The 13,611-nt window shown below is 40.8% G+C and overlaps 1 protein-coding gene across 3 annotated transcripts in view; it reads right to left on the minus strand.

Annotated features, from left to right (window-relative positions):
• Positions 1 to 13,611, minus strand: part of LOC140479548 (rab GTPase-activating protein 1-like) — a 506,221-nt gene that overhangs the window by 385,965 nt on the left and 106,645 nt on the right. For all 3 annotated transcript variants that reach the window (XM_072573350.1, XM_072573351.1, XM_072573352.1), the window contains 5 exons: positions 12,059 to 12,216; positions 10,553 to 10,663; positions 5,108 to 5,174; positions 3,280 to 3,382; positions 1,907 to 2,073 (listed from right to left, as the gene is read on the minus strand). In XM_072573350.1, coding sequence (XP_072429451.1) covers positions 1,907 to 2,073; positions 3,280 to 3,382; positions 5,108 to 5,174; positions 10,553 to 10,663; positions 12,059 to 12,216 — 606 coding nt within the window. The remainder of the gene's footprint in view (positions 1 to 1,906; positions 2,074 to 3,279; positions 3,383 to 5,107; positions 5,175 to 10,552; positions 10,664 to 12,058; positions 12,217 to 13,611) is intronic.

The following is a 13,611-nucleotide window of genomic DNA, read 5'->3' on the forward strand; positions in this document are numbered from 1 at the left end:
GTCTACTGTCTAGGATGTAATAGCAAAGCATTCCAAATATAATCAAGCAGAGTCAACATGGCTTCATCAAGTGAAAATTATACCTGATAAATTAATAGGTCTTTGAGAAAGCAACAAGTAGGATAGTTAAAGGAGAAGCAATGGACGTTATGTATTTGGACATTCAGAAGGTGTTTGAGAAGGTACGTCACATTAGGCTACTTAACATAAGACTCCAGATGAAGGGCCTTTGCCCAAAACGTTGATTTTTCTGCTCCTCAGATGCTGCCTGACCGACTGTGCTTTTCCAACATCGCTCTAATGTTGACTCTCATCTCCAACTTCTGCAGTACTCACTTTCGCCTACTTTATATAAGAGTCCATAGTATTGAAGGTAGTATAATAGCATTGGTATAAAATTGACTAACAAATAGAAGACAGAATTGGGATACAGGTATTTTCAGGATGGCTACCTGCAACTAAATGTGTACCACAGGGATTAGGGTTAGGGCCACAATTATTTACACTATACGTAAATCCGTTGGACGAGAGAAGTGAATGCACTATTATAATAGAGATAACATAAATATAGGTGAGAAGCCAAGCGGTAAGGATAGAAGAGTCTGCAGAGATATATTGTCAGGTTAAGCAAGTGGGCAAAAAACTGGCAGAAAAAACATAATCTGAGAAAATGTAAGGTTATGCATTTTGGCAGGTCAAATAGAGGAATTGAATATATTTGAACGAGGAAAGACTGCAGAAAGCAGTGGAAAGAGGGATTTGGAATCCTTATGCATATATCACAAAAAGTTAGTATGTAAGTTCAGCAACTAATCAGGAAGGCAAATGGAATGTTGAATTTTTTTTTTATATATAGGTAGACAATTCTTTATCCAAAATTCTGAAATCCGAAAAGCTCCAAAATCCAAAGCTTTTTTTGTGAAGTTTTTACCTCATTAGCAAGGTCATTTGGCGTGCAAACCATTAGCCCAACTCCACACTCACTCGACGCGAGTCACTCAGATGCAACGTGGGGGAGGTGTGGCCCAGCACTGGCAGGCCTCAATTCTGTCTTAGAGCCCGTAGTGCTCACACTGAGTCTGCTGTTCGGTAAGACATTTTACAAAATTTCACCGATGAGTTGTCACTTATTCTGAAATTCGAAAAATTCCAAGCTTTTCGGATAAAAGATTGTGTACCTATACCATTCTCTTTGAAATACAGGGAAGTGTTGCTAGAAATATGCAAGACACTAGTCAGACCACACCAAGAATACTGTGAACAGTTTTAAACACCTTGAATAAGGAAAGTAATACTGGCATTGGAGGCAGTCCAGAGAAGGTTCACTAGTTTGACTCCAGGTATGGAAGGATTGTTTTTTTAATGAGGGGAGGTTGAGTAGTTTGTGCCTTTATAAATTGTAGTTTCAACAAATGAAACACGACCTTATTGAAAGACACAAAAGTTTTAGAGGATTTGACAGACTGGATGGTGAAAGGTTGCTTCCCCTTGTGAAGAGTCTAGAACTAGAGGATATAATCTCAGAAAAAGAAATCAGCCAATTACAAGGGATGAGAGGGATGATTTTCTCTCAGCAGGTAGTGACTCTATGGAATCCTTTACCACAAAGAGCTGTAGTGCCTGAGTTGTGTACTCTTGTGTTCAAAGCTGAGTCAGACAGATTTTTAATCAGTAAGGGAGTCAAGAGGTACAGGACTTAAAGGCAGGAAAGCGGAGTTGAGAATCCTCAGATTAATGATGAATAAATTGAACTTATTCGGCTCAATGGGCTGTATGTCCTACGTCTGCTCTGACATTTTATGTGAATGTCAATGCAATTGCCTTTCAGAGAAGTGCCACCATTTGATAAGGTGATGCAAAGTGCATCAGAGAAAGGTATCTTTTGTTTGTTTCTTAAAACTCGTACCTGTTTCAACTTCATGTAGAAAGCTTCCGAGAAGGTTTTTCTGCTGAAGTACCAGAATCTCTCATTGGTTGGATAGACACGGACCACTGTTTCCAACTGAAACCGGACTGGCTCTACCACCTCAGTAATTACTAAGTCGACAGCTACAGTCATGTCGACCCTTTTATCTGTGAGTAAAATAACCAATCTGAAATTAGTCAGCTGGTGCTGCCTTTGCATAAAATACAAGCGATCATGTAGTTTGCAGCTTTACTAAGCATAAATTCCAAAGAAATTGCAAAGTTCAAGTTTTGTGTCAGAGTTCTGACAAAGGGGCCAAGACTTTAAACATTAGGTAAATATGCTTCGCTGTCCACTTAGGTTGCTAGACCTGCTCTATTTCCCCAACATTTATTTGGATTTAATTGAAATTTCCAGCAACTGCAGTATTTTTCTTTTGCTGAAGTACCTACCAATTTCAGTTTTGACATTTCTAATAGATCCACTAACATCTGCTTCTTGGGCAAGTTTGTCATATCCTCTGATGAAAATGTGCTTTCTGATATCATCCCTGCACAGCCTAGATCCAAATTCTAAAGCTGTGCCTGACTGTTCTGGACTCTTGCACCAGAGGCAATACTATCTACCCACTTAAAAACCTTAATTCGGCCAAACCTTAATCCTTAAACTCAAAGGCATACAGGTTGGTGTTTCGACATTGCCAGTCCATGTAAGGTCAAGACATCTTTCCTCCAGAAGTGCCCGGAACACAGCGCAAAATTCAAAATGGAACTTAACCAGGACTCTACGCAACTGTACCACCACCCCCTTTTCAACCCAATTAAGGTAAACAATAACACTGCGTTGGTCCTTTCCATCATACTCTAGCCTATTCCGCAAGCCCGAGCCTCGTGATCCCAACCTCTCTGCTTTTCCACAGATTGTTGTCAACATGCAGTTATACTTTCCAGCTTTATTACGCAGCATTTACCGGCCTTGAACGGATTTAGTTAATAATCCATCCAAAGCTTAAGCTTCTATAACAAGCAATGACGACACACCAATGTGGGAAACAATTCAACTTAGAATGTTTTTCCCATCACAGTTTTTCCTTACTTCTGCTCTCCAACTGTGTCCAGACCGTCCATAACCCAGGTTTCCTCTTTCCGAGAATACCCTATTTCCACTCAGTCTCTTTTACTCTGTCATCAACATACAGCCCATTACGACCTCTCCTCCACTTTGTGCTTCCTTCAGTTCCAGAGAAATCTCATCCAAGCACTATCTCCTCTTTAGTCAGTAAGGAAACGTCACCCTCACAAAGCCCCTTCCTCAATCACTGATTGCCCATTTCAGTTGGTAGATTAAACAAGTAATTTTGAACTGAAAAATACCTTTAGGAGTCTCCTCATTTAGAGCCTGAAATGCAGGACCACTAGGGTTCCATATTCCTGTGATTACATAGGACTTGCCATCAACACTCTTTCCCATGGATTCCTGAATAAAAACAGAACAAAATGAGCAGCCAGAAAGGAGGCAGATACTTTGTCAAGTCCCAGAAAATATGTTCCTCAAAACAGCATCAGGCCTTTGAAGTTTTACACAGATACACCATGATTCAAGGAGCGAGACTCGAGGGTGTGGTGTCACCAAATCACTACCATCATGCATTTCCAGCAAGACTTTCTTATTCTTGTACTCCAGACCCCTTCCAATAATGCCAGCCTGTCATTTCCCTTCCAAAATACTTGCTGTACCTGCAATGCTAATCTGCATCCATTGGACAATCATTATGATTCCAGATAATGGTGCAAGCTGTCAGGTGAGAACCCAGAATGAAACTTGGACACTTTTTTAAAAATTGTTAATGTGCCGGTCAGTCACCAATACATTAGTCATACAAGTGACATTTGTGTCAGACATATAATATTTGTTTAACGTCTCTGCAGTTTAGGTCAGAATATAAGCTCTTGTTTTGTAAATAGGAGGATTTCACTGGTTGGAGGTCTGGAAGGTCTCAATCCCTGTGAGGTGGTGTGACAGCCCCTGTCCTTTGACAGGGGCTTACTTCCACACAGTTGGTGTTTGTTTATGCTGACGTCATCCAGAGCTGTCACCCTGCCTGTTTTCGGTCATGATTCATCCTGTCCTCTACTGTGGTGCTGATTTAGTTACAAATATAGGAAACACAACAACTTCCTGAGAACATCCCAAAGCACTTCACAGCTACTGTTGCTTTTTTTTAAAAAATGCAGTCTCTACTGAAATGTAGAGAATGTGCTGTCAAACCACATGCAGCAGGATTGCACAGGTAACATGATATTGAAGAGATAATGTGTCTTTAATGATGGCTTGAAGGACAAGCATTAGCTAGGACATAGGGAAGAACTCTCCTGCTCTAAACAATGCCATGGAACCTTTTAAATTCACTTGAGGGAGCTGACGAGAAATCAGCTTAACAAATCATTAGAAAGATAGCACTTCTGACGGTATTGCATTCCCTCAATGCTTTGCTGTAAAGCTGGTCTAGATTACATAATGTGTTTGAGCCTCTGTAGTGGGGCATGAGCCCAAACCTTCTAATTCAAAAGGCAGGAATACTATCAGCTGTAGTGTTCACATCACCTTATTTCACAAAATATCATCGAACTAGAGGTGGTTATGGCTTGGTGCTAATGTCACTGGACTATTAATCCAGAAATTAGATTAGAGTGGTGCTGGAAAAGCACAGCAGGTCAGGCAGCATCTGAGGAGGGTTTCCAGTATCTGCAGTCCTCACTTTTGCCTATTAATCCAGAAATCCAAGAGAAGATTCTGGGGACAAGGGTTTAATATCCACCAGAGCAGACGGTGAAACTTGAACTGAATATAAATCTAGAATAAAATGCTAGCCTCATGACAGTCATGTGACTATTGTTAGTGGCCCCCTGGATTCATCTGGATCTTTAATGCCCTCGGGGGAAGGAAAGCTGCCATCCTTACTGGTCTGACTCACGCATAGACCCACAGCAATGTGGCTGACATTTAACAGCTGGCATGTGCAATAACCGCTGGCCTAGCCAGCAACACCACCCATCCCCACCATAAACAAATTCAAAAGAAAGGAGCTTATTGAGTTAGCGTGTCAGCCTTTGCCACCAACTGCAGAATCCTCCTTGACCTACGTCTGTTCAGCCATTTATCACAACTTCAAAGATAAAACTGTTTATCCACCAAACTCACCATGTCAAGCAAATGCATGTCGCTGTTCCGCACATTTTTCCCTGGACTAAGGAGCATGCCAAAACATCTGCAAAAGGCAAAATACTACACATCAGTCGACACTTCACACACAGCAGGAAACATGAGGCCTAAATGCTTCACACTGTCAAATTGTATGACAAAATCTGTACCTACGCACGAGTGATGAAGGATATCGCCTACTTTCGGTCATAAGGTGTGTTTTTTTTTGTCACTTCAACAACTCAATCACAGCCACATCCCACTCTAATATCAGTTAACATTTTCAATCACAAGTTCAAACCATCGCTTGCATTATCAGCAAAAAGTTGTGAAGCTGGCAAATCAGAAACAGCTCAATTTCATATCCGACTACATTGATTACTGTGATTTCCTCTGACCAGGATGACATCTAGTGGTGGAAATTAAGTAATACAGAATTAAAGATTTACCTTCCATTATCCCATGATTAACATTAAACAGTTAATTGCCACTTTTCAGCCCAAGCCTGTCCAGATCTTATTGCATTTGATTATGGATTGCTTCGGTATTTGAGTAGTCACAAATGGTGCTGAACATTATGCAATCATTGGCAAACATCCCCTCCTTATGACGAATTAATTATAGTTAGAAAATTGAACTATACAGTTTCTGTGCACAGGGGGCCCAGTCAAGTCCTAGAGCAGTTGTATATCTTTGTGGAGTGAGGCTTCAGGGCAAGTCTTGGGAGGCATGGTGCTCAGGAGAAGCTCTGCACCAGTAATAGTTCAGCGCAGAGAAGGAATATTTGCTGTTTGACATGCATTTGGGGTATCCAATCTTTGGTTATCTGTTTACCATAACTTTCTAATGAATTATGCCATTTGGAATATCTCATATTTATGATCTCACAGTCTAATCCTTTTTTTCTGCCAACAATCTTTGTATGCTTGCTTGAGCAAGTTTTATTCAAAATAAATTTGTTAGTTTTCACAGGAAACCTGGCTGACTTGTTTGTAATCTGAAACTAGCCACAGTTTAAAACTTGTGTAACTGGCCTAATTATCACCCTGATTATATATAAAATTTGTTAGGACCAGTGGAGAAGTGGGACAGGAATGGAATCAGTGCAGTCCTCAATCTCAGTTGTAATGGTATACTATTATTCAGATTTTCTTAAATTAAACAGGGGGGCACGGTGGCACAGTGGTTAGCACTGCTGCCTCACAGCACCAGAGACCTGGGTTCAATTCCTGCCTCAGGCGACTGACTGTGTGGAGTTTGCACGTTCTCCCTGTGTCTGCGTGAGTTTCCTCCCACAGTCCAAAGATGTGCAAGTCAGGTGAATTGGCCATTGCTAAATTGCCCGTAGTGTTAGGTAAGGGGTGAATGTAGGGGTATGGGTGGGTTGCGCTTCGGCGGGTCAGTGTGGACTTGTTGGGCCGAAGGGCCTGTTTCCACACTGTAAGTAATCTAATCTAATCTAAACTGAGTGAAAGGATTAAATTACGAACAATTGTTTAGAATAAACTGGGATTTACTTAGTATTCAGGATTAAGGGGATTTTTGAGCACATTGGTTAAATGACTCAGAGATTTGATTAGGTTAAAAAAAGAGAAAACCCATATGCTCTCAAGGCCAGAACAAGGGGTTATAATCCAACGAGAGTTAAATCATTTAGGAGGAAAACATTTGTCTTTTTCAAATACCAGCAGCTGATCGTTCTTGAGGTGATAATTCAGAGACAGATTTTCCTCTTCACAGACTGGATAATAATCAATCTTCTGATTTATGTGACACATAACGAAATGAAAGCGGGTCAGGGTGTAGAAGGGACCGGAAGTGTGATGTTTGGTGGGTGCAGTCTGATCTTCTAGATTTACTATATTTTAGACGATGGATTGAAAATGAGAAGATGTACACTGTTTTAAAAAGTGGGGAATATACAAGGATTTGTTTGCAGCTTTGTGGAATCAAGGGAAACTAACTGATATATGTGGAGAGAGTGAGTCCAGACAAAGTGGAACAGTTTGTCATGGGTTCAGGAGAGCTCAGCATAGTAACGACCCTCTGAATGGTCAAAATGCTGTTTAACACAGAATGTGAGGGAGTGAAATAGAAAGGCAATCTCCAGAAGATGACTACCAATTTTTCTCTCTCCCTTTTCTCTGTTATATTGGCTTCTCCAATTTTGAATCAAAACAAATACAGAAACACTGCATTTGGCTACACAAAGAAACAATACTTAGATCCAAAGATGACAAAAAAAGACAATGGGTTCAGCCAAGCCACCACTGATCTACAGACTGATCACCACCGTGCAGGTAACATTGAGGTATCAGTAAAGAATCAAAAGGATAGTGAAACCAATCCACCTTATTTGACATTTGAACTGGTGATACAGAACTGTGCTGTCCTTTACTTTCCCCAACTTGTGATATTTTTGTGTGAGGATAATTTATAAAAGGGGTGAAGTTTTTGAAATACAAAAATTAGAAATCCTGCTCTTTTACTGTTTTTGTTAAAGCTAGGGGTTATTCTTATCATTACTGAAGGAATCTGAGCAAGATCTGTACTTATTCTTAAAATGAGATTTTTGATAATTTCATTAACTTTTAACGTTACTGCTGACTACAGGAAAAGTGGATTCAATTTCCAATGCACTATTCCAGTAAGTTGTGGCACAGATTATTAAAACAGCATTTCAACACACAACTGGCCCTGCCACATCTGAAAGGACTGCTGCATCTAATGACAGATAGCAAAGTTTGCTGAAAAATCAGGATTTAGTCCACGTCAGGTGAGTACAAATAGTCTGTAAACAGAAGTAGCAGAGATCAAAATGATCACGCCATGGCAAAATCTTTACACACTGTGGGAATTCTTAATGTCCCTTCACAGTGGTTACACAAGAAACAGTGGCACTCATTCAGCCTTTCTAACAATCCACCATTCAATGAGTCCTGCATCTGAATACCCTACACAACCCTTAGTTCCTTACCTTTTGATGCCATTGGCTATTAGAACAGGTCAATGTGATCCATCTTGTGTGCGGACGAAGGGAGTTAGCATGACCTCTGCTTGTGCGTACTAGCTTGTTTCCCACAGCTTAATAGCAAAGTGGGAAAAATATCTAAGTCTGTCCGTCTCAGGACACAGTCTTTCTTAACTTCGCCATCACCTCCTTGTGACAATGTGGAAAATGGGCCCCTCACAGCTCCCAGCGGAACCTCGAGGTGGTTTGGTCCCCAGGATGGCAACATGTTAGATCACTAGCATGTGGACAGACCTTGACACTCTCAAAGCCAACTCCAAATATGAACGAATAGCCTCAGTGCCTGGAGGATATCTCCAGTGGATGGATTGACTGAAGGCTGAGGGAGTAAAACTCTGACAACGAAATCTGAAATGGAGCCCAACGGCTGATTCATGTCTACATACGTCAGTTTTCCAGCAACTCCTAGAACAAACCTATTGCTAAACATGGTGTCTTGTGCTCTTTTCACTCACCAGGAGAGACTAAGGGGTGGATCCCTGATATTTGGGGTTTCTACACATTTTGCTCAGACTTAAGCCCTGAACCAGACATTACAGTTTCCCTGCAGAGCATGAACACAACAGAGGAGACAGAGTTGATGGCGATGGCACAAACCACCACCTTCCAAAAAGGAAGCTGACAATGTAGGAAACATTTGATTTCACGGGGCATGGTTGAAGAGAAGTGAATCGAATTGATATATTTCAGAGGAGGCTACATAGGCACATGATGGAGAAGGTTATCGAAGGTTATGATACTAAATTTAGATGAGAATGGATAGGTGGAACGTGAACTGGTTGGTCTGAATGGGAAACATCCCTCTCCCAAATTCAACAACCAAATCAGATTTAACTTCTATCTCAATTTTAAGATCTTGTACATTTACATGAAAGACAGCTGATGAAATTTTAAGAAGTGATTAATTGGATAGGCAGGACACTCAGTCATCCTGAGAATATGAGAAGGCACTGTAAAAATCAAAATATTTTCTTTATCCCTCTCTCCTATGATCTACATTCATGTGGTGCAATCTCAGCCGACTTACCCTTAAACCACAATAATTTCTTCTGCTGCTACCTGATGTGTGAGGAGTATAATGAAGGCCATAAGAAAGGCAAGTACATATTTTAATAAAGCTAATGATTATAATTCAATTGAAAGATTAATTTAGGGGCAGTTCGTTGAAAAGTGTGTCCTGGAAACCGCATTCTATTGAAAACTTTTACACAAACCTCTGAAAACAAAACGTAAACTAAGTTATAAATGTTATCGTGTGCGTCATATTGACTCATTGCAGAGCAAGTGTGAGTACAGTCATCTCAGAACACATTCCACACTCTCTAGGAACCCCCCCCACCCCCCAAAGTATATTTTTAACAAATCCATTTGGGAAAGAGCACTTAATTAGGTTAGTGAATAGCTTCAATTGAAGTTCTGAATAAATTTAATTTTAAACCCAGAGGGAAAGAATAATCAGCTTCAAAGAGGATTTCTCGACTGCATCTCATTTTGCCAGAGTGCTTTTAAATATTGAGATTACAGGTGTATTAATTCAGAGAGTAAATCAAATTGATTGTAGGAAATTCTTTATGTGGACTCTAAAGTACTGGAACAATCTCGCACTGGACAGCGCAAATAGGGTAGTCCCAGTAACTGTTCGGATGGCACCCAGGAAACTTTCACACTCATACAACATTAAAGTCTATCACCAAAGAGGACTTAACAAGCAGCAGCTGATCTGGGTACAGGACATATGCAAGAGTGCATAGTATTCATATGACATGAACAGATATAGTTGAAGAGCAATTGAAAGTGAAGACCCTAGGTGAAGCTTTCCTCCCTAATGCAGGGATATCAAGGGCAGCTGCAGTCCCATACCAAGGTCCGTCAACTAAGTACCAACTGAATCAATGACTCTGGTCAGCAAGCCTCAGCTGAAATGTCCTGACAAGCTAGGAAAATACATTCTGAAAATTTTGAACAGTTGGCACACTTGTAGCTCCATTGGTTAAAGCTGTAATGCTGCACAGGCCAGGCTCAAGTACATATGAAGCTCAATTCCAGAAGCCGCTGGATCACCTGACCTCAACCAGACCAGCAATGTCGCAAATCACCATGTTGTGCAAGGGATATGAGGGGCTAGGAGGAAACATAATCATTCACAGTTCACACAGCATGAGCTAACTCGTAACCTATACTGCAGCTGTTTGGGTGCCAGGAAGGATGGATCAGTCAATTAGCCCGCTCATTTTTAGTCAGGCCATGCCCATGAAGAACAAACACATAGGCAGGAGGAGACTTCATACAATATCATCACACGTGAGGCTGACAAAGGTTATAAAACCAGAGAAAGTCTGTCAACTTCCCGACAAAGTAGATGTTTTCAATCTACTTAAAGGCCTTATTTCAAAAAAGTAAGTTAATAAGCATACCGCTCAACAGCAAGTTCACAATTCGATGTTTGCTGCACAGTGATGATCAATTTCTTCTCTATCCCCTGTCGCAACTTAAAATACAGTTTCTCTCTGTCTTTCGGTACAGCACTGTGAAGAGAGTAGTAATTATTTTAGTTTCTTGCTTCGCTTGTCATAACAACACGAGTAAAGGTAATTTACCATAAGAGCAGAGATTGCAAGGTGTGCACATGCCATGAATGTTAGTTCACTCGTGAAACAACTGAAAGAGGTCACTTCAGAAAGGATCAAAGCAACGTCCTCTCCCCTGCATCAGACACAAAGAGAATCACCAACATGTCATATATAACATTGAAAACAACAAATGCTGGAGATCACAGCAGGTCAGACAGTATCCATGAACAGGGAGCAATCTAACATTTCAAATCGAGATGGCTCTTCATCAGAGCTAAGTGTGGAAGCGGCAGCCTTTATGCTATAGTTGGGAGTGGGTGCAGAGTCCGGGGACGGGGACTGGGGGGGGGGGGTGAAGAGAGAAGAGGAAAGATGCTGACACTTCAGATTAAGTGATCTGATCGCTTAATCTGAACTATCAAAATCTTTTCTCCACTAGCACTCCACACCCTCCCCCACTACCACTCTACACCCTCCCCCACACACACAAAGCTATAGCATAGATGCTGCCCCTCCACACTTCACTTCAGTTCCAATGAAGAGTCAACTAGACTCGAAATGCTAGCTTGCCTTCTCTCCCTTCTTGCCTGACCCACTGTGATCTCCAACATTTGTTGTTTTCGGTACAGATTCCAACATCTGCAGTAATTTGTACCTACTCATGTATAACATTGCCTTTTGAACTAGTTTTCTTAATTAGAATGATTTCCGTTGTCCAGGATCTTATTCTAATACAAATTGGTGTTAAAAGATAAGGGTTGGCCCTAAAGCAACTGGATTCTATCATTAAGAATTATTAATTTCAAAACATTACTTCACACTAAAATCTCGGCTGACACTCTACTGAAGAGGAGTTATACATTTGCACCCATCCCTCAAATTCTCCACTGTTGGAAACTGAACTGAGGTACCGTCTGTCCTCTTGGAAGAATGGAAAAATCCCCCATTACGTTATTTTAGTGGGGGATTTTTCATGACATGTCCACATTATGCGAGCAGCTGGTTCTCCCTAATGTCCATCCAAAATTATTGCTCAGCCATCTTAATTCATATAGATGATCTGGTCATTTATTTCATTGCTGTTTGGGTGTATTTGCAATAATTAACTGCTGGGCTTGTTGTATTATAACTGCAACTACACTTCTAAGGAATCATAAACTGCTTCGACAGGCTGCAAAATGCACTGAATATAGGTCGAGGAAAACCTTAAGACTCATTAATGATGGAATGGCAATGCAGTATTACAAATAACTCTCACTGCACCATACCTTTAAAGATTTGGTGGAGGGGGTCTCTGAACCAAAGTACCCCTGCTCCCACTTTGAAACTGCCTATCCTTCAAATTCTCACCTGAAATTGCCTTTTCCATCATCTTCCTTCACTTCAAGAGAGACAGTGAAGTTGTAGGTGTCCTTCTCAGGACTGGCATCGCACATGTCTTTCACTTCTGTCGATTGTTTAGAAGATCGACGAAAAGCAGTGGCAAAACTGTACAGGATGCGGCTGACCTGGAGAAAATGCAGGGGAAGCACGCAAATTTAACTTGTCTGCTGCAATTGCAATGCTCTCTTCTACAAGGTTACTTTGCAAATTTGTTTAGACTCCCACCTGGAATTCTGGGTTCAGTTCTGGCCTCCACACCTCATGAAGAAGATACTGACCTTGGAGGGGGTGCAGAACAGATTCCCCAGGATTGAAAGGGTTAAATTATGTGGGTTACTCACATACCTAGGCCCATATACTGTTGAGTATAGTGGTGATCAGACTGTGGTGTTTATGACCATAACTTTTGTTGCTTGGATGGAAGGTCAGCAAAGATTTTCTCTGGTGGGACAGTTAAAAACCATGTATCACTTTAAAACTAGAGGCAGGAAAATCAGGGCTGATGTCAGGGAGTACCTTTTCACACAAGGTAGTCTGAAACCAGACCATTCTCTGACAAAAAGCTACAGTTATAGGGGATTCATGGAAACTTTGAGCGCAGACTGGCACAGGTTTGTTGGGAAGGATATCGAGGGATACAGAATAAGGAAAACAGGTTCCGATCAGCACTGATTTAACATATGCGTCAAAGGTGGAAACAAGTTGGAGATTTTGCCAACACAATAATCTATCATCCCCAAAGTGTAGGCTGATGTCAGATCTGACACCAAAATAAATTCTAGAATTACACCAGAATGGTCTAACCCAGGTTCATTCAAACAGGGTTCCCCATAATCTCAGAGTTAAACAAATGCATTCCTAAAAGAAATTACACATAAATTTCAGACTCTCTGTTTGGGTGTTTCTCTCACCATTACAGGGTTTTCCCCCCCAAAAAATTAAAAGTCACATTATCTCCAAACAACTTGAACACACTCAAACTGCTCAAACACACACTCTGCACTTACTTTTCAAACTGTTCGAACACTTTCTACACTAACGTTCAAACTGCTCAAACTTTCCGTGCACCCAGTTTCAAATTTTCCATTAGCGTTCCAACTCTCTGCACTCACATGCTGGGCTCTAGCGAAGCTTGGTCTCAGTGACAGTGCTACAACCACCAGAGAGTCTATTAAAGGGAGCTGCTGTCAGCCCACACAAACCCCAGTAAAGTCACCAATAAAGAAAATCCAATGAATGTTTGCTGCAAAATGCATTTAATAAAATTTAATAATAACATTAATCCCTAAAAAGTGTTTGCACTTCCATCAACTGATGTGCAGTCTTGTTTTGTATTTGCTTTATATAATGGGAAATAAGGAGGAAGGGTGTAAGTTCCACCGAATTTCACAATATACTGGAGGATTCCTTAACCAAAACGGAAGTTGAAAACCATTCGCTTAACCAGAAAGCATTGTGAATAAATATTTATTTGATGCCCTTAAAAAAGACAAAATATTTTAAAGCAGGAATAAAAATTG

Source organism: Chiloscyllium punctatum, chromosome 7 (genome assembly GCF_047496795.1).
Source record: "Chiloscyllium punctatum isolate Juve2018m chromosome 7, sChiPun1.3, whole genome shotgun sequence".
Taxonomy (NCBI): Eukaryota; Metazoa; Chordata; class Chondrichthyes; order Orectolobiformes; family Hemiscylliidae; genus Chiloscyllium; species Chiloscyllium punctatum.